The following is a 20,967-nucleotide window of genomic DNA, read 5'->3' on the forward strand; positions in this document are numbered from 1 at the left end:
AACTGAATCAATGTTGTATGTTCAGTAGGAGCTCCAACAGGACATGCGGAAAAGAGATTAAAATCCAAATACATTCGTGGCCATCATTCTAAAATAGACCTAGCGACGTCCCTGCTAGTATCTATTAACTTATTAATTGGAATAGTCATAAGAATTGATCAATTGGGACTGAAGATGAACTATTCCCTGCCAAAGGTATTTTATTTCATTGCAAAAAAACATTTGTTTGTCTTTCATTCATGAATGACATTGATACAATAACTATCAATATAGGTGAGGATAACTGACTTTCTCGTCAAGTGAAAAGACGAGAGAATCGTGGAAACCACTACTCTTTTACTGTCCAAGGTCTACCCTATATATTTCCCCCAAAAGCATGTACTTCCAAAATCCACCAGAAATAGTCTCAATACTGTATAACCATAAACTGTTTTATTTTTGGCTTACTATAACATACTGAAGGTTATAGCCAGCAAAGTTTTTCTCTATCTGGAACAAAACCTAATGCATCATTTGTTTTGATTGTGAGGAGATAGTTTGCAGGTCCGTAGTTTGCAGGTCCACTTCTCTTGTCACTAAGCTATTTAACAAGTGTCGGTCAGTCGCTGGCTCACTCGCTCACCTAACTACCTCACTCATTCAGTAAGACACATTTGCTCTTCTTGGCCAGCTCTGCTTACACATTCCAGCAAATATTGTATACTGGTTAGTAACATTGGGGTAATTTGTCTTTGGCTAGCTGCTAATGCTAGCTATATGTCTGGCTTTGTCAACTAAACTAACGTTAACTAGCAGCTAGATGTATTTTTGTGTGAAATGCAAGCTAACTTAACGTTAGTTGCTGTAGTTAGCTAGATATATTTTTTAGAAAGTAGGCTGTCCTTGAGGGATTAAATCCTAAATAAATGGCACCTCAATCGTAGCGTTGTGCACAAAATTTGACCATGGCCCTTATAGCTAGGGTAGCTTCTTTTTTTTAATGTTACTTCAGAGGTAGGTCTCAAATATGTTTATGATGTTTAGCTAACACCAATGCTATAATCATGAACTGATGACCATAGAGGTTTGGGTATTAGTGTTTATGTCATAAGTCCTGTCTTGTTTATGCCATAAGTCCTGTCTTGAAAGCAGAGCTAATAATGTGATTGGTTTTCTCTTTTAGTTAATGCAAAGCATGCATTTAAAAGGCTCCAGGGGTCTTGAGGCCCATATTTACAAAATAATCACATTGACTGATAATGCACCCTGTCATTCCGGTTCTTATATCTTTGCACTGGCTTCCAGTCAGTTACAGAATAGATTTTAAAGTGGTGCTATTAGTTCAAAAATAACTGAATGGTTTATGATTACATTTCTGATATATTTGAAAAATATAAACCGAGCAGGGCTCTTAGATCCATGAACACAGATCAGGTAGTAGAGCCCAGAGTCCAAACTAAACATGGTCAAGCTGTGTTTAGCAGTTATGCTGCACACAACTGGAATGAACTACCAGAAGATTTTAGACATGCCTCAAACATATAAATTTTTTAATCCAGGTTAAAAACACTTCTCTTTTGATGCGCCTATGACTGAGCACTTACACTTAACTGCACTGTTTAGCCTCACAGCTTTTATAGCTTCCTATGTTTTTATCCCGTTAAAAACACTTCTCTTTTGATGCGCCTATGACTGAGCACTTGAACTTAACTGCACTGTTTAGCCTCACAGCTTTTATAGCTTCCTATGTTTTTATCCCATTTTTATTCTATTTATATTTTATTATTCTATGATTTCTTATTATGATGTTGTTTTTTTAATGTCTTTTTACATATTTATTTAGTTATTATTGAAATTACTGCATTTGTATTGTGTCTTTTTAGTACCTGAGTGAATAACTGTAAATATACAGGAATTTACTAATAAAATTGGAAGGGTGTAGTTTTACAATATGTTTTTGGTTATGTACAGGTTTAAATACTTTAGTCAGGAATAAATGTATTTTGGTTGTACAATTCTATAGAACCAAAGTTCAAAACTGTAAATATACAGGAATTTAATAAAAAAATATATTTAGCATTTCTTTTGACTGTATGTTTCTGTTAAACTACATGTTTAAAAATCTATTTTAATCAAGTGTTTTTGTATTTAGAATTACAGTTGAAAATGGTAAATAAACAGGAATTTACTTTTAAAGTTGGCTATTTAGAATGTATTTTAAATAGCCAGGGACTCAAATTTACCAATAAATTCATTAAGAATCCTACAATGTGATTTTTCTGGATTTCTTTTTCTAATTTTGTCTCTCATAGTTGAAGTGTACCTATGATGAAAATTACAGGCCTCTCTCATCTTTTTAAGTGGGAGAACTTGCACAATTGGTGGCGGACTAAATACTTTTTTGCCCCACTGTACATATGAAACAAATACTTTAACTAAGGAATTACAGTGTTTTATATGTAAGTTCTTTATTTTTAAACAGAGAAAATATCTTAACAGTTTTTTCACTTGTAGTCATTATGTTAAATGACTAAAATGTTAAATGTAAATGATTTATCTCAAACACAGAACAAATGTAACAGAAATACTGTTCATATCTGAATGCAGTAGATATGAGCAATAGAATGATATGGGATACGGAGTAGATTTAGGGTGCATCCTAGAAATCACCTTATCCCCTCTTTATTGCACTACCTTTCACCAGAGCCCCTATGGGCCTTTGTCAAAAGTAGCCTACTATAAAGGGAATAGGGGGCCATTTGGGAATGGGAAATAAATTAAAGATGTGACAAGTCCTTGTGGTTATGAAAGAAATGAGTCAGTATATTCATCATCAACAGTCTTCCAGAGGCTGTTGGAGCTAGAAGACAGGAGGAGGACATGTTACATAAATGAGTTGAGTGGGCTGCAAGCACAGCACTCTCACAACCAACCTACGCATACACAACTGAACAGAATGTTGGTATTATTTTCTTTATTACACTAAATATGAAACAGTGTAAGGGAAATTGTAACAGCTGAATGAATTGAGCAGCGACTGGGAAAAAAGTTTTCAAGGTCATATTCAACTGCGTATTTTCAGAATCACTTTCCCATTTTTTTCATGAATAAATTACTTATTGTTGTTGAGATATTAGGGGACACTGAAGGCTCAATGGTCAGAGTGTTGGGCCAGTAACTGAAAGACTGAAATCCAAGGCCTAATATGAAAAATATTTCCATTGAGGATGCCTTACAAACATGGTCATGACTGCAGATCTGTCTTTTCTCTGACCTTTAAACTTGGGATATTGGAGTCCATTCAAATCATCTTCGTGCACGGACCCTGTACCAACATTGTAACACTGCATGGAAACTAGCTTTGCTCATGCAATCGCCACCATTAGATTTAAACATTGTTGTCATGCAGCGAAACATGTCAATTAATCTAGGGATATTGCCATCAATAATCTAATGCACATTTGTTTTAACACCAGTGGGAATGGTTAACGTTTACAGCTTGGAGGTGACAATGTGGTGGAGTTAGTCCTATAATTCTCTATGAGACACATGACCAAATGACTCTCAACATCCCATTTTTAATGATTGAAAAACATCTCCAGAACCACTTAGCTGAAATGAATGAAACTTATTGACCAAGGTCTTTTAATGTGTAGTTTTTGATAGTTGATAGTAGAAAAATATGGAACATGTTCAAAACACTGTCAGGGCTAGTAAATAAAATAAATAATATTTGAAAGAGTGAACGCTTTTGGGTGTTTAGTTGCATGTGGCTTGGATCTTGGATTTCTTGTTGGATTTGAATTCCTGTTTGGACCCCAGAAAGAGTAGGGATGGCCTGCCATTAGCTAACAGGGATCTAACTAAATACTCTCTTCAGCAAGAACTTGTGAAGTTGAAACTGATTTGAGATTAAATATGAGGTAAAACTGGAACTAAATACATGAATCAGCCTTAGTTGAGGCAGCTGCCTTCTACTTGTTTGCTTCTTTAAAGGTTTTCCTTCTCCATTGGGGGATTGCCATAAGCATTTATTCGTGCATAAATTGGCACTGCATTCTTAGGCGTGCACACACGTATACACACAGTTCAATAATACTTTATTTGAATCAAAAAAATGTACATTAAAATACAATAAAAATATTTCAAATGTTTAGTACTGTATACACTCATAAACCCATATATACACACAAAATTACTCTTGTTGAGCTATGGCTGCCTAGCAGCAGCAGCAGGCTGAGAAGGTCCTCGCTCTCCAACCCACTCTAGTGATCTGTGCTAGGCTGTGTTGTTCAATCAGTCAGCAGCCCTGGGCTCATTAACAAAGGGAGAATAGCAGGGTTGCAGAATGGATTAGACTCTAGGGGTCATTATTAGCAAACAAACAAACTGGTCAGATCCATGCAGGCATGAGTCAGCAATTATGTTTAACTCTTAAAGACTCAATACATTATTAAGCAACATGACACCATATTATATATATGCATGTGTGGTGCTTTAGATTAGCAAGAAATCTGAATCAACTTCACCAGCTAAGTAAACAGTACACATACTCCGAATTTTATTTGGGATTTTATGTTGCTGCTAGTGGTAGGTAATATATAGATTCAGAATATCAAAATCTACACAAAATAGGCACACAATCTTATGCATATAAGATTATTAATGCATATAAGATTATTAAATAATTTACCTTGATTTACAGTTAATGTACTGATGTAGTTTCATGTAGTTCTGTATATTCAGGGGTGAGCAGGGTTTTGAATGTAGTAAAGTGATAGCTACAGTATTTAGTTCAGTTTGGAGATTGCTTAATGTGTTTAGTGTCATTAGCCTCTGTGGGACAGATGGCTGGTGGCTGAGAGCAACCTCACAAGAAAATAAACTGCTCATGGGGCAGAGTTGTTTGGTCCTGGTTGACCTGTACTGCCCACCGGCCTAATACTTCTTGGAAGGGTGGGTGATCAGACTCACAATGTTTTTGCCTCCAGGCTTTTCTCCTGGAGTCAAGTAAGAACTTGATGGAAGTCCGGTGGCAGCTAACCCTCTGCTCACTGCACAACGCATTGCTGTTTATCTCTGCAGCGGTCAACCACAGACCTAAACCTGACAATGATGGACATACTGAGGATTGAATGGTAGAGCTGGTTCAAAACAGATTGGGAGATTTTATAGCTGCCACAAGTGTGACTACTTTTCCACCTGATGTTGTGAGAGATGAAAGTTCTTACATACGGATGAGTGACAAATTAAATGAAAACCCAGATGCTTCCATACATGTATACTGCATGATACAATTAAGCAATTAACATCTTATGCTCTATGGCAACAAAAATGGAACAAAATGGAAAAGATCTGTGTTAGACAGTGCCCATCATCAAAACACCAAATGAGAGAATATCTTTTGTAAGCATGGTGTTCCATTCCTCAAATAAAGTTCCTGTTACTTGCAGAATTTATGCCAAGGTGCATTGAAGCTGTTCTGGTTGCATGTAGCAGCCCAACACCTTACTGAGACACTTTTTTCAATTAATTAGTCACCCATCTTAATTATTTATATTCAGCTGAACAAACAGCAGTGCTCTCAATCTGAAGGGCTGATGGTGGCATTTCATGGGGTTAACCATCATCCTCAGGGTTTTGTCCGTTTTAAGGCCCAGATTATTTGGACTATTCCAGGCCATCAGCCGGTCATAGCACCACAGCCCCAGTAAAGACAAGACGTGTGCACCACATTCATACATAATCAAATGTACACAAATGATTAATAGTTAGGAATAAAACTTCCTTCCATAGCAAGTCCTCTGGTATAGAGGATAATTGGGTCAACACAACACCCTATGAAAGCCACACCCCCTTGATCTTTGTTAGGTAGGCAAAGAATCTAGCTACACATTTGCATGATAAGGTTCATGCCAATGTGGCATATTAAAATGTATACGTGTTTCCAGAGTCTATTTACTTACCGTATGCCAGTTTTCAATGCATTTGGCGACTGAGAAAAAACACCAAGCAAAGTAACAGCCTGTAAAATGTAAGTATCAAAAAAGTACAGGCTGGCAATATTCAGAAAATTGACAACATGCGTGTCCTTAGCCCTTGTTGGTAGCAAGTAGCCTATTGGATAGAATATCATGAATAGAAAAAAGATTACTGGACAAATACTCAGCCAGCAAGGTAAAGAAAACTGAATTGTTCTCTCCCTGCAATAAATGAGAATGTGTTAAACTTCCTTGAAAAAATATTAAGCAGTTAGTTTGCGCAAGCTAAACTCAGCTTTAAGAGTTTAATTTCTCTTTCATGTCTCATCTTGAGTTTCTAATATCTTGATACAAATATTGACTTATAAAAATGTATTTATTTTTTATTTTGAAAGTTCCCAGGAGCACAGTGGCCTCCATTATTGTGGTGGCAGCATACTTTTAATGGATGCTTTTTAATTTGAAAAACTCCTTAATCTTTGCTGATTTCAAGCATTTCCATACCATGCAGTTGGAAAAAAGGAGGGATTTACTCTGTATTTTGTTGTTTTGGATTTGTCTCAAACTTAATATTTTGCATTGACTTAACCATGCCCAAAAATATACTAAATATCTGACCTGTTATTGTTATCCATCTATCAAGCACTGCCATTCTTTGAAACATTCATTAAAATCTCACTGTTATTAAGGGCAGAGGGCAAGTTAAGGATCAAAACATTTGCGGCCCTCATATTATTATCCATCAATTTTATAATACATCTAAAATAATTCACTGCCACTAGATTAAAAAAATATTTTGTAGTTCATTACAGGTAGGGGCAGCACAGACCAGGACATTTTTTCACCCTTGTTCACTCCGAGAACCATGTACAGTGAACATCCAATTCACTGTACATGTGTCCTGGGGTCAGCAACGTAGACCACTATTCATTATATTTTGATGAGCAAGTCTTTATGTTGCAGATAATTTATTCCTGAACGAACATGTCCCTCCATAGGGACTAACGTAAAACAACATGTTCCCTTAGGGCAGGGATATTCAACTCTGGCCCTTGAAGCAAGTTTCACTGCATTTTTCATTGCAACCCACTAACCAGGGACTTCTTTAGGCCCGTGACACCAGTTAGGTGCAATTCATAATGAGGTACAAGTTAATACCAGCAGACTCCAGACTTCCTAGGATAAGAGTTGAATAACCCTGCCTTAAAGGAGGACTCCAGGCATATGATCATCCATCTGATATTGCTTTTCAGCTAAAAAGTACAAAATAACTATGTCTAGCCTATTAAAACAGAGAGCAGTGCATCTCCCTCTCCAAACATCCTGCTGCACATCTGAACCTCATTATGACTGGTGATCTGTTTGAGACAAGGTGCCGTCACCTTTTAGAAGTGTGCTTTTGAGGGAGCTGGGTACTGTCAGTGGGGTGATCATGTGATGGCACCTTTAAGGACTGAAAATAAGCCATTCCATTTTAACCCCTTTCACCCATTGTGTGTCAGCTAGAGATCTGAGCTGTACGTTTGGATGTATCATACTCCTCTACAGCCATAGATACCAATGGAGCTGAGGTAATATGTTGGTAATCACTTCTAGTAAAGGCTCCAATTGACATCACAACCACCTGTCCTGTTCTCTACACTACTTGACAACAGGAATCTACTTTCACCATGACTACACTCTCCACTGACCTGAACAACCCCAGGCACCCACAGGTGTGGCCAGAATCAGTGAACAAAGATTGGAATTCATCAATCAACAGATGTGTGGCCAAAGGAGAAGAGTTTGAAGAAAAAAAAAGCATTATATGTCTTTCAAGGGATTATAAAGATTACTAAAGGATTGTACATTTTTGGGGGGGTATAGCAACAAATTCAATTAAAGTATAGCAACAAATCCATATAATCAGAGCTAGAAATAGCTAGGTTTGGTGGGCCATACTGTTTGATCCACAGGCTAAAGAAACTCAGACAAAGGTTCCTTTTATGTCTTGACTGAACAGTGGAGTTTTTTCAGATTACAGATCAATGGTGGATACTAGGTGGTGGTAAGCCTTTGTGTTAATAGCTGGGCTGATTTGTTTAAGGTGGTGGACATCACAAAGATATGACATGGAGTGTCCGTTATGCATGTCCAACAACAGTAAACATCTAGAGTACTCATTACATCAAACAAAATGTTTTAGTAGCGGAGTGAAAAAAAATGGGACCTAAATAGGACTTAACTGAAACTCCAATCCTATTGAACTAAACATTTAACAATTAAAACCTATTGTCTGGAGGAATGAAAACACTTCTACATCTGTACAATTGTAAGTTCTCCTACAGATGAACTATTAGCTACTGTTGATCTATTAGCTCCCCTGATGCATATTCACATCAAAGAGTTAATATTTATATAGACAATAGCAGATGAAAGACTGATTGAACCACTTGTTTTACTGGTAACAAAATATAAAAACAGATATACTCACTAATGCAAGTCGCTGAATAACACAGTCAACCAAATAGCTTACATTTTAACATAAATAGCATATGTAGCAGTGAGACAGTCTACCCTAATTGTTTTAAAACCTGAATGTATGTACATCCAACTTCATATTACATTTTAAAGCAAATTTCTCTCCAGACATTATTATAATTATTAAAGATTACAATGACCAAGTTACTGATGATTCTATTAAAAAGCCTGACTGCCACCTAGTGGGTGATAGGCCAAGGCTTCTTTTGCTTGTTACAACATGGCCGTTACATGAGATGTGTATTCCATTCAACAATATAACAAAAAAAAGTGTTTTCAACAAGTCTCCACAGAGTCCTCGTTTGGTCCATGTCATAGCAGTCATTCACTGCCTCAAATGAAGATAACGATGATACAAAAATAGTGTGCGGCTGAAAACAAGCACCGCTGTCACTGAGCGTCTGACGCTCATTTCTGGCAGTGAATTCCATTTTCCAACATTTCCTCTTCAACAACATCTCTAATTGTCTTCAGCAGGAACACTGTCTCTGGTCAGCGTAGAGGACAATTAACAACTTCATATAGTAAAATGACCTAAAGAGGTCTGTGGACAGGAGGCTGAGGTTGAAGAATGGGATAAAATTGCTAAATCAATGTGCTAGGATGATAGAAACCTACCCAAACAGACTTACTGCTGTTGTGGAGTGAGCACACTTATGCAACAAAGGTATTGACAGTAAACGTATTATTATTCAAAGAAATTATCCATTTGTTTTTATTTAAATATTGTTGGTTACAGAATACTACTAAAAGTGAAAAAAGGTCTAATAAGCTTTTTCTTCAGGAATTTCTGTACATAAACAAAAAGCTGCATTTCCAGTAATCTGCACACGTATTATGACTTGAATCCTTTGGGATGAAAGGTCCTTTGTCACGGTGTCAGCTTGACTACCCTTTCCCTTGAAGTGTGCACCTACTCCGCTGCCCCTATGGATTTAAAAAACTGGTAAAACCTAGGAGGATTCTGGATGTCTCATACCAGTCCACTGTGTAATGAAGGGACGGCAAAAAGGCAACCTTGGGTAGTTAGGCAGCAAAAAGGACCACAGCCTGTGCCAGACTGGAGTCTCACTGGAGGTCTAGAAGCTTCTTTATGCCAGCTTCCTTGGCATCCTGGTGCTGGAGCTTCTGCTTCTTCAGGTGGCGGTAGGCCTGCACCACCCGCTGCCTCTCCTCCTCCATCATCTTCTGCCTAGCCATGGAGGGCTTGGCTGTGGAGGCCTGGGTCTGGCCCAACAGAGAGTTTAGCAGGAGACCTTTACATACACCCTGGAGGCAGAGGTGGAGAACATGGGCTGAGTTTATAGTCAGAAACAGAAGTAAGCAAATCCACCCCAGGTCAAGAGCTCCTTATCTGTGCCTGTATTGTGATGGAAATTCCATGTATCGACACTCGGAGTAAGGGACACAGAGACAAAATTCTCTATGTACATTATAACTATTTTATTAACTATTATGCACAGAGACTATTATGAGAGACATGTCAACCGCTTACACACACATAATCGTCTGAGGAGTCTCTAACTCAATATAGCTCATTCAACCGTATATATCACATAGGAAAAGGGGTGTGGTAAGATGCTGCCATCTGTTTCATGTCAATCAAACACCTTTCCCTTTGTTCTATCACACAAGTCAAATGCTATCTTCCCCCACCTTATCCTTCCTGCCATAATGTTTACTGTAGTGTTTACCCAAAGGGGCTAACCTTACTCCCCCCAAGGACCACATTCCTGAGGAACAAAAGACTGACACCCTTCTTCTAGGCAGGAGGACATGGCCCAAATACCTGTTAATCCTCTGATATTATACAGACATGTGTGTCACAATCAAAGTAAAGATCTACATATCAGCCAAATGGAAAGACAGACATTTCTCGAATGTACCTTAGTTCAAAATTACCATAACAGTATTCATAAAGCAGTTAAGAGAATGTGTGCTGATCAAGGTCCCTCCCTGTTCATTTTCTTATCATAATCTAAAAAACACTTTATAGTACTCTGGAATTTGAGGCTTAGACAATTCACACACCTGGTGCTTGATCACTGCCTTCCTGGGCTTGATACTGAGAGTCGGTGGTGCCATGGCAACTTCTCCAAAGGGGACTTCATCTAAAAAGTTAAGAGAGAGAGAACTGGATGATGATGATGAACGTGTGTTATACCATAGCTTTTCAACTCTAGTCCTGGACGGGCGAAACACTTCCATTTTTCATTTTAGACAGAAGTTAATTGCACATGCCTGGTGTCGAAGGTTTGAATCAGTTCCTTATTAAAAAGAGGATATACAGTATCTCACAAAAGTGAGTCCACCCCTCACATTTTTGTAAATATTTGAGTATCTCTTCATGTGACAACACTGAAGAAATGACACTTTGCTACAGTGTAAAGTAGTGAGTGTACAGCTTGTATAACTGTACATTTGCTGTCCCCTCAAAATAACTCAAAACACAGCCATTAATGTCTAAACGGCCGGTAACAAAAGTGAGTACAGCACTGATGTAAAGCACTCTGAAGTTCATACAAACCAATGAACATGTCCTTTTCAGCCTTCTCTTCCCATCTGTTCAGTTTCTTCTCATGTAGCCGGTCCAGCCGACTTTTGTCATACCTGTAATCCACAAAGAGAATGCTCATCATGGAGTAACGGGCTGAATACTCACATGGGCTTCAGGTCTAAATTTGGGCAACTACATTTGAGACGACATGAAGAGGACTCAGCAGAACATCAACACCTGATCGCTCCTCCATAGACACTACTAGATCTGAAAAGTCCCTGGGATTGAAGTCCTTTTTAAAATGTGTAATCCTGTGTAGCCTACAGTGGTTCAGTGGCTGCTATCTGAAGTGAGCACTGCAGAATGGCTTCAAATCCAGCCAGGTGCAATTTCAGGACAATCCCACTTTCTCTCCACTGTCAAAGCCAAAACATTGCCAAAAATATACAGTATCTTAAAGAAAAAAAAAATTATATGGTAAATAAATGAATAGGTCATCATGTTGTAGATTATAGTACCATCGCGCTGTGGCCTAAACTTAACCTTTGTTTGGCACATTAAACCGAACAACGAAGTCACAAAATATTTTTTAAAGACAATCTATTGTAATGTGTAGGCCTATTCAAGATCTAGAGTGGTGCCAAGAGAGAAGGAGCACAGGGTTGGTTTTGAATTCAGGGACAGAAAATGTCTGGCTCCACTCACTCCTTTTTCTTGTCAGACTTGCATTTCCCAGTGCCAGTAGCTTTCTCTTGATCCTTCAGGTCCTTCTCTGGCTGTCTTTCTACCTGGTTCTTGGTGAGGAAAAGGACATGGTCCACCTCGTTCCCCATCCTCCTCAGGTACGCCTTCTCACTCTCCTTCTTCTTTCTACGGAAGTGTGGAACAGGGATATCGCCAGCTGGAGCTTCCCCTGGTTTAGGTTTGGGAGTGAGGCCGATGGCATCAGCTAGAGGGATCCAATTGAAGAATATACAGGTCAAAACAGAATACAAAGACTACTGGAAGACAGAGCCTCATTTGAATTAAACTTTACTACCATCAAGGGCAATTAAGCAAAGCTAATCAGTTTTGTGAGATTATTGTATGAATGTATGTTTTGATGTCATCTATATGCAGTGGGGAGAACAAATATTTGATAAACCTGCAAAATCAGCAGTGTTCCCACTTACAAAGCATGTAGAAGTCTGTCATTTTTATCATAGGTACACCTCAACTGTGAGACGGAATCTAAAACAATAATCCAGGCAAAATCTTAAAGAAAAACTAACAGGTCTGTGAGAGCCGGAATTCTTGCTGGTTGGAATGTGATCAAATACTTATGTCATGCAATAAAATGCTAATTAATTACTTAAATAATACAATGTGATTTTCTGGATTTTAGTTTTAGATTCCGTCACTCACAGTTGAAGAGTACCTATGATAAAAATTAGACTGCTACATGCTTTGTAAGTGGGAAAACCTGCAAAATCGGCAGTGTATCAAATACTTGTTCTCCCCACTGTAGGTGAACAACAGAACACCTAATTTGTATCCACCATCAGTAAATAACATTCACAGGAAGTCACATTCTGTCAAAGCTTGCGACCGTAATTAGTATATAGTACTCTGTTCCAATACTCCTGGGTGATAATGTCCCTAATCACACTGTCACGGCGTCGTTAAGCCTGGGCCTCCAAGGCTATAACCCCCAAATCTTTTAGGAATAGCCCCGGATCTCAAAATATGTATGTTTTTAAGAATAGTTTTGCCCATCTGTAATTCCGATCATGCATTAAAGCCCTCAAAAAACAATGATATCTTTGAATAAATAATGCAAATGTTTTAGGAAGTTCTAGAGCGCAGAGTATTACCACCTCCTTTATCCACCAAAGGACTAGTGGACGATTCTTCTTGAAGAGTGGAAAAATATCCCACTACACACAGTTCAGGACTTGTACGACTGCATTCCAAGAAAGATTGGAGCTGTTTTGGGGACAAACAGTGGTCCTACTCTTAATAGACACTTGATATTAATTTACAGCTCCAGAAAAAAAATGGACCACTGCACCTTTTTCTTTCATTTCCAAAAAAGTTGAAAAGGAAGGTTTTGAGTGAGGAACAGAAGTGTTCAATTTGCAGTGGTCTCTTGGGTTAAAATTAAGAGACCACTGCAAATTGAACACTTCTGTTCCTCACTCAAAACTTTCCTTTTCAACTTTTTAGAAAGGAAAGAAAAAGGTGCAATGGTCTCTTGATTTTATCCGGAGCTGTATTGTTAGGCATGTGTGAAACAGCTCAATAAATATACAAAAAATTGTATAACATAAAACAAAAGAAATGTATGCACCCAATATTCAAATTCACTCTCAATAAGAGCTTAATTCAATAGAAAGAAGAAACATATTAATATCAAAAGATTCAACATACTGCACTTTTAAAATAAAATAATGTCAAAAGAAATTGCACTAATTCATGAAAAATAAATAGATCAATGATTGTCAATATTTGAGCAAATACTTGGTAGAAGCACTTTTGCAGCAAAACAGCTACACAATCAATTTCAATAATATCTTGTCAGAACTTACATGGCAACATACAGATCTCTTTTATTGTTGGCCTTTTTGACATAAAGCTTGATCTTACACTTATAATAAGAGAAATCTAAACTTTGGTGTAAAACTTCAAATATTAACCATTTATAAACCAGAAAATCAAAATCAGGCAAGCCTAGTTTAGCCAGCCCACAATGAGAAGGGCTGAATGTTGTTGGTTTATATTTTTAGCAGCAAACCAATTAACTAAAGATCACTACATTTAGACTAGGGCTGAGTATCAGCAATAACCTTCAATTTCAATTCAGAAGGTCCCAGATTGGTTTCCAAATATGATTTAAATTTGGTATAGTGATAGTTACAATACCAATATTGCTTATAAGAAATATTCTGAGAATAAAGGAACCCACAAGTTTGTATTAGATTGTAGATTACTAAATATTAATGTTAAATATGTATGACCAGGCCCAAAACCTCACATTGAATGGCTTTTTATATAACAAATATAGAACCAAAATAAATAGTTTACTCTTTTATTTTTACAAAATAGAAATTGAAAATAGAAACTACCTAATGTATAAAATACCATGAAATAATGGCAACTAAGACTCTGACTTATCTTTCAAAATTGTGCCAGTCATTCCTAAAAGGTGCAATTTAATAACAATAACATTTTAATAATGAAGTGTATGAACAGTCTTTGATATTGTACAACTCTGCTGCCAGCCGCTCAAATTAACAAAAGTCATTCAAATAAACAACACAATTGAACGGAGTCAGTCATTCAAAAGTCGAGAACAAAATGACGTAACAGTCAATGAAACCAAAATCACCAACCGATTGAGAACAGGATTCAAACTCACACCAAAAATCTAAGTAAACAATTTAAATCACAGCCTGTTCCAATTTATGTGAATTTAATCACAGCAACTCATAATGTGACTCAGTAGTGTGTATGGCCCCCACATGCCTGTATGCACTCCCAACAATATCTGGGCATACGCCAGATGGTGTCCTGGGAGATCACCCAGACATGGATCAGGGTATCAGTGAGCACCTGGACATGAGGCTGGGCATTGTCCTGCACCAGGAAGAACCCAGGGCCCACTGTACCAGCGTAAGGTCTGACGATGGGTCTGAGGATTTCATCCCGTTACCTAACAGCAGTCAGGGTACTGTTGGCTAGCACATGGTGGTCTGTGCGAGCCTCCAAGGATATGCCTCCCCAGACCATCACTGACCCACCGCCAAACGGGTCATGTTGGATGATGTTGCAGGCAGCATAACGTTCACCACAACATCTCCAGACACTTTCACATCTGTCATGTGCTCAGTGTGAAGCTGTTCCGATAAAATAATCTGAAGAGAACAGCCAATGGCAGAACTGCCAATTCTGATGTTCTCTGGCAAATGTCAATCGAGCTGCATGGTGCTGGGTTTTGAGCACAGGTCTCACTAGAGGACATCGGGCCCTCATGCCACCCTCATGGAGTCTATTTCTGACAGTTTGGTCAGAACATGCACACCAGTAGCCCACTGGAGGTCATATTGTAGGGCTCTGGCAGTGCTCCTCCTATTCCTCCTCGCACAAAGGAGCAGATACCGGTCCTACAGCTGGGCAGATACTGGCCCTTCTACAGCCCTGTCCAGCTCTCCTCGTGTAATGGCCAGTCTCCTAGCATCTCCTCCATGCTCTTGAGACTGTACTGGGAGACACAGCAAACCTTCTTGCGACTGCACATATGGATGTGCCATCTTGGAGAAGCTGCACTACCTGTGCAACTTGAATGGGCTGAAGGTACCGCCTCATACTACCAATAGTGACTAGGACACTAGCAAAATGCTAAACTAGAGAAGAATCAGTTAGGACGGATAAGGTGAGAGCAATCCACCACCTGCAAATCATTTCCTTTTTGGGGGTTGCACCTGTTGTCTCCAGTGCACCTGTTGTCACTTTTTCCATTTGCACCAAAACAGTTGATAGTGATTCACAATTGCTTATGCTTCCTAACTGGACATATTGATATCCCTAAAGTTGAACTTACTTAGTGTTATGTTCCCTTCATTTTTTGAGCAGTGTACTGTAATTCTGCAACAACATCTATGATGGCATGAGTGGGCCTGTTGCAGAATTACAGTACACTGCCAATATACTTGCACGTAAAACTAATGCGTGCACTACAGGGCAGTGTCGTATATATCAAACCACAATGTACACAAAACAAAGAAGAAACAGCAAAAAGTAGTAGCGCTGCTCATTACATAGTTGTGTGCAGAAATATGGATAGGAGAAAGAATATAGCTCTGCATGCAAAATGTCATTACGACTAAATTAGAATTCTATGGTTAGAAAAACTAGCTTTTTGGCCATATACACCAGAGGTGGTTTTGCAATAAAAATGTAAATGAAAGAAAAAAAATCCCCCCAATGTGAAGTAAGCTAGTAGATATCTGATATTCTGGGGCTGATTTGCTTTCAAAACCATGGGAACCTGATTCGGATACATGGTATTATTGATGATTAGGTATCCATGTTGGTATGAGGGACAGATAATTTGCGGGAGCTGAGCTCCTGCACATATGGTCAAAATAAGACATGAGCTCCCATACTTCCACTGGCCAGCATTATAACATTTTGATACAACTGCCTCCATTTTTGTTAGCCACTCTAACATACAACCCTGTTTTTGAACTGCACACACTGTCAACTTTCAATAAGTGTCTGCTAAAGATTGTGGAGAACTTGTATGTAGGCAAGTCTATGTTATACAGCCCACCTTGTCATCCCGGCCTTTGTTAACCCAGTTGTGCTGCTGATGTGGATTCGGGACACAGCCCACCTGTATTCATTGACCCACTGGCCATCTGAACGAGCAAAATGATTGATGAGGCCTTAAAAAACATCTACCCTTTAAGACCTTCAACCAGCACTGGCCACCCTTCAGAGTCTGGCTCTTTAAGTTTCTCCCTATCTATTTCTTGTTGTTGATGACTGTGGTTTTAGGCTGGGTATCTATATAACCACTTAATCATAAAATATATTTAATTAATGTAATAATTCTGGAGGGTAAAAGCCATATTCTAATGACTGTAGCACCCAGTTAGTGTGAGGAACTTCAGCACAAATATTTGATGTTTGACGATGAAAGAAAAGGAAAGAAGACATTATGCCACATATGACATTTTGTGCTGCCTGATGCTCTCCGCTATTTCTACAATCAAAATGTTATTTTATTTGGTAGTCTTATTACCACATATGGTTTAAAGATGAAGACATTTGGAAATAAGGAATAGGCCATTTAGAATACTGCCCTAATAGTCATTGTGCTGCACAGTTGTGTGCTTCCAGACTCCCCCGCAGCACATGTCAAAATATTTTATAAAATCAGACAAAGCATTAGAATATTGCTATCCATCAACGATTCACTGTGATTGTGGCAAGATAAAAATGACATTGTATTTTGCTCTGACAGTTAGTACTATATGATTCAAATATCATTAATAGCTGTCAAAGATGCTATCATTAATAGCTGTCAAAGATGTAAAGACAAAAACAATGGTTTTTCTTCAACTTGGAAAATTCTGAGTACGTTTTTCAGATCTAAATTCAGATCACTTTTTTGAGAATTGCTTGATGATTTCTGACCTTTTCTCATCTTCTTAGCTTTGCTGGGCCCCATCTTCATTCTCTCCTTGCTCTTCATAATTTCTCGGAGGCGGAATGGAATCTGCTCAAGATGCTCATCCTGTCTAGGCTTGCCATCTCGTTTAGACATTTTGCTTCATTTATGGAAAAAGAGAAAATTTAGTCAGAGTAAAATAATGAACATCTGAGAATAGACAGTCTGATGACTTAGATAACTTAATTGTTCGAGAGATGGTGCAGATGTTTTTGCAGGACAGCTGTGTGTGCGTGCATGTCATACATTTTTATATACAGCTCTGGAAAAAAATTAAGAGTTTCTCTGGTTACACTATTCATAGGTATGCATTTGAGTACAATTTAGATTTGTTTTATTCTATAAACTACTGACAACATTAATAAAATAACAACTGGTCAAAATAATCAAATAAAGATGGATTGTTTTCAGACCTCAAATAATGTACCTCATTAAGTAAAATGAGGTGTGCCTGTGTTGGAATTTAACAGACACTGGGAAGTGAATGGCTGCCATACATGTAGAGATGCTGATTTAAGAAAAATTAGGAGTGGCCTCAGTAGTTGTAGTATACAGTACCAGTCAAATGTTTGGACACACTAGTTCAAGGTTGTTGTTTTTTTACTTTCACTATTTTCCACATTCTACAGTATTAGTGAATACATCAAAACTATGAAGTAACATAAGCAATCAAGCAGTAACCAAAAAAATGTTAAACAAATCTCAATGTATATTTTATTCTTAAAAGGAGCTACTCTTTCTCGATGACAGCTATGCACAGCCCATGGCATTCTCTCTTACATACACTAAACACTTGTGGGCTGCTTTTCCTTCGCTCTGTGGTCCAACTCATCCCAAACCATCCCTCTCTTTGGATAAAAGCAGTGTTGGAACAGACAGCATTACCCTCTTAAGCATTATTTGGACAGTGTTGCACTGCAGGAAGGTGTATATAGCTACGATCATTGTGAGGAAAAAGGCATAAACAAAGACAGACCCTTAAAACCCTCAAGTGTAAGTCTTTCCTGCAGTGTAATTGCAAAGAAAGCCTTGGTGTCAGTGAGTACAGTTTCCTGCACCATCAAACTGTGACAGGAAGAGGTCTGGCATACCCAAAGACGCAACAGAATCAGAAGACACGTTTCTGAGAGTCAACAGCTTGTATGATAGCTGGCTCACAGGACAACAGCTTCAAGCACAGCTTAACAGTGGTCAGGGTTAGCATGTCTCAGTTTCAACTGTGAAGAGAAGACTGAACTGCAGGTTGACAGGTCGAGTGGCAATAAGAAAGCCATTGCTAAGAAGGCAAAATAAGAAAAAGACGCTTGCCTGGCCCATGAAGCACCGCCAGAGGACTACTGAAGACTGGAAGAAACTCTTATTGGCTGAATAATTAAAATGTTAAATATCAAGTTCATTACACACAGGGTTTTCGTACACCGTCCAGGATGTAGCACACAGTTCCGTTTCAAAACTCATTTTATTTGGTTGGTAGACACTCTCTTGAACATTTTGTATGTGTCAAAAATGGCACTGAAATATGAACAAATGTCAATAATTGACGTTAATCTAACGTTCATTAATCATGAATAAATACAGTTCTTAGTATTTCTACTCATTCGACGGTGCCTTTTATTTTGAAATATTACAAAAATTCCTTGACCCGGAAGTTAAACCACAACCACGTGCTCCATCGCACATTTGGTAACTTTACTTTAATATTTAAATATTTCACTTTTATGGCTATATACTTCTAACTAGCAAGATATACAGTCCCATATCTAACTCGGATTGTTTTGCTACAAAACGTATCTGTGATAAGGTGCTAGTGCTACAGTAGTTTGTACTGTAGTACTGTCAGCTAACCTAACTCCACTTCATTAGGAATACAGCGAACAGGATGGGCAACTATACCTTTGATGCTGTCCAGTCTTAGCACCTTTTATTAATGCCTCTGCTGGTTTCGGCTGTTTATTTTTCCCCATTATTTTGTTATAATTCGCAGTTAGCACTGCTTTTGTATAGTCTGTATTCTTCTTCTTCTTCTTTATTTTTTTTCTCTTCTTCGATTTCTAAATAGCGGTTAGCAACCACGTTATTGGTGCATTACCGCCACCAATTGGATTGGAGTGTGGACAAGAGCCTAAATCCTATTAATCCCGTTTCCATTAAGAAAGGAAACACAATTTTTGCCCACATTCTGTTTACCTAACACTGTCCTAACATTCATTTGTACCATGCCAAGCTTCCTCAATTCTAAGAACAATCTCTCCCGTTCCAACCTATAGTCCTGCCGTTGAAATAGGAATTTCTAATTCCTCTATACAGTTCCCAGAAAACCCAGTATTATGTTTTCCTATTATCTGTTTTTTTTGTTTTTTTTTATTTTTTTTGTTTTTTTATTTTTTTTTATTGCCAAAAAATAAACAATATACAACAATATACAAAACTCTCATCGGGGAAAAGAAAACACTTGCTTACAAACAAATGCTGTCAATATACAAAATGTAATCAAACAGGAAAAAAAAATAAAGAGGGGGTTTCCTATTATCTTTCCTACCTTCTCTGATGATTTGACGGTAACACTTTACAATAAGGATACAGTAATAATCATTATTAAATGCATTAATTGACATGGATTGATGACTTATTAATGCATCTATAAAGACTTCATTATGTGTGCATGTGTTAAGAAACATATTAACTAATTATTAGTTAACTGTTGGAACACATACCAATAAACATTAACTAATACATTAAAACATAGTGTAAACCAATAGTTAAGTAATGCATCTACAAATAATGAACTGTGTGTGGTTGTGTCAATAAACATGTTACCAAATGAATAAGTAACTAATAAAGGACATGTTAAAAAACATCAATCAATACATTAATATATTGCAATCCAAATCTTAATTGATGCAAATTTTCATTGGTGTGCATGTGTTAATACACATGAATATGTCTTGTTAACTGTTGAATGTCCAATAACAAACATGAAGTCATACATTAATTTAAATGATTTCATGATGACATAATGCAACTACAGATTCATGATTTGGTGTCTTTCATCATAGCAAAAACAATTAAATGTTTATTATTGAACATAATCAGTTCAAATGAAGTCATTTCTTAGAAGGCAACATATACACTCACCTAAAGGATTATTAGGAACACCATACTTATACTGTGTTTGACCCCCTTTCGCCTTCAGAACTGCCTTAATTCTACGTGGCATTGATTCAACAAGGTGCTGAAAGCATTCTTTAGAAATGTTGGCCCATATTGATAGATTAGCATCTTGCAGTTGATGGAGATTTGTGGGATGCACATCCAGGGCACGAAGTTCCCGTTCCACCACATCCCAAAGATGCTCTATTGGGTTGAGATCTGGTGACTGTGGGGGCCATTTCAGTACAATGAACTCATTGTCATGTTCAAGAAACCAATTTGAAATGATTCGAGCTTTGTGACATGGTGCATTATCCTGCTGGAAGTAGCCATCAGAGGATGGGTACATGGTGGTCATAAAGGGATGGACATGGTCAGAAACAATGCTCAGATAGGCCGTGGCATTTAAATGATGCCCAATTGGCACTAAGGAGCCTAAAGTGTGCCAAGAAAACATCCCCCACACCATTACACCACCACCACCAGCCTGCACAGTGGTAACAAGGCATAATGGATCCATGTTCTCATTCTGTTTACGCCAAATTCTGACTCTACCATCTGAATGTCTCAACAGAAATCAAGACTCATCAGACCAGGCAACATTCTTCCAGTCTTCAACTGTCCAG

At 38.0% G+C, this 20,967-nt stretch overlaps 1 protein-coding gene across 2 annotated transcripts; it reads right to left on the reverse strand.

Moving 5' to 3' along the window:
- Positions 1 to 8,378: 8,378 nt before the first annotated feature.
- Positions 8,379 to 19,261, reverse strand: ccdc137 (coiled-coil domain containing 137). 2 transcript variants are annotated; one of them, XM_010865067.4, is made up of 6 exons: positions 19,085 to 19,261; positions 17,158 to 17,291; positions 11,683 to 11,926; positions 11,008 to 11,090; positions 10,512 to 10,591; positions 8,379 to 9,749 (listed from the first exon to the last, which is right to left on the reverse strand). In XM_010865067.4, the coding sequence occupies exons 1-6, from the start codon at positions 19,153 to 19,155 to the stop codon at positions 9,549 to 9,551; spliced, it is 813 nt and encodes a 270-aa protein (XP_010863369.1). In that variant the 5' UTR covers positions 19,156 to 19,261; the 3' UTR covers positions 8,379 to 9,548. The 2 variants fall into 2 exon arrangements, with proteins under 2 accessions (XP_010863369.1, XP_034151459.1); XM_034295568.1 differs by lacking the exon at positions 19,085 to 19,261 and adding an exon at positions 18,500 to 18,615.
- Between the last annotated feature and the right edge of the window lie 1,706 nt (positions 19,262 to 20,967).

The sequence above is a fragment of the Esox lucius genome, chromosome 11, assembly GCF_011004845.1.
Source record: "Esox lucius isolate fEsoLuc1 chromosome 11, fEsoLuc1.pri, whole genome shotgun sequence".
In the NCBI taxonomy this organism is placed as follows: domain Eukaryota; kingdom Metazoa; phylum Chordata; class Actinopteri; order Esociformes; family Esocidae; genus Esox; species Esox lucius.

What these genes read in the sequence shown, in the direction of transcription:
- ccdc137 (XM_010865067.4), bottom strand. Translation starts at nt 19,155, where the DNA reads ATGGGGAAAAATAAACAGCCGAAACCAGCAGAGGCATTAATAAAAGGT. An exon ending in AGCTAAGAAGATGAGAAAAG is followed by an intron (nt 11,927 to 17,157) that starts GTCAGAAATCAT and finishes GGATCCCTCTAG; the next exon opens with CTGATGCCATCGGCCTCACT. An exon ending in AAGTCTGACAAGAAAAAGGA is followed by an intron (nt 11,091 to 11,682) that starts GTGAGTGGAGCC and finishes TGTGGATTACAG; the next exon opens with GTATGACAAAAGTCGGCTGG.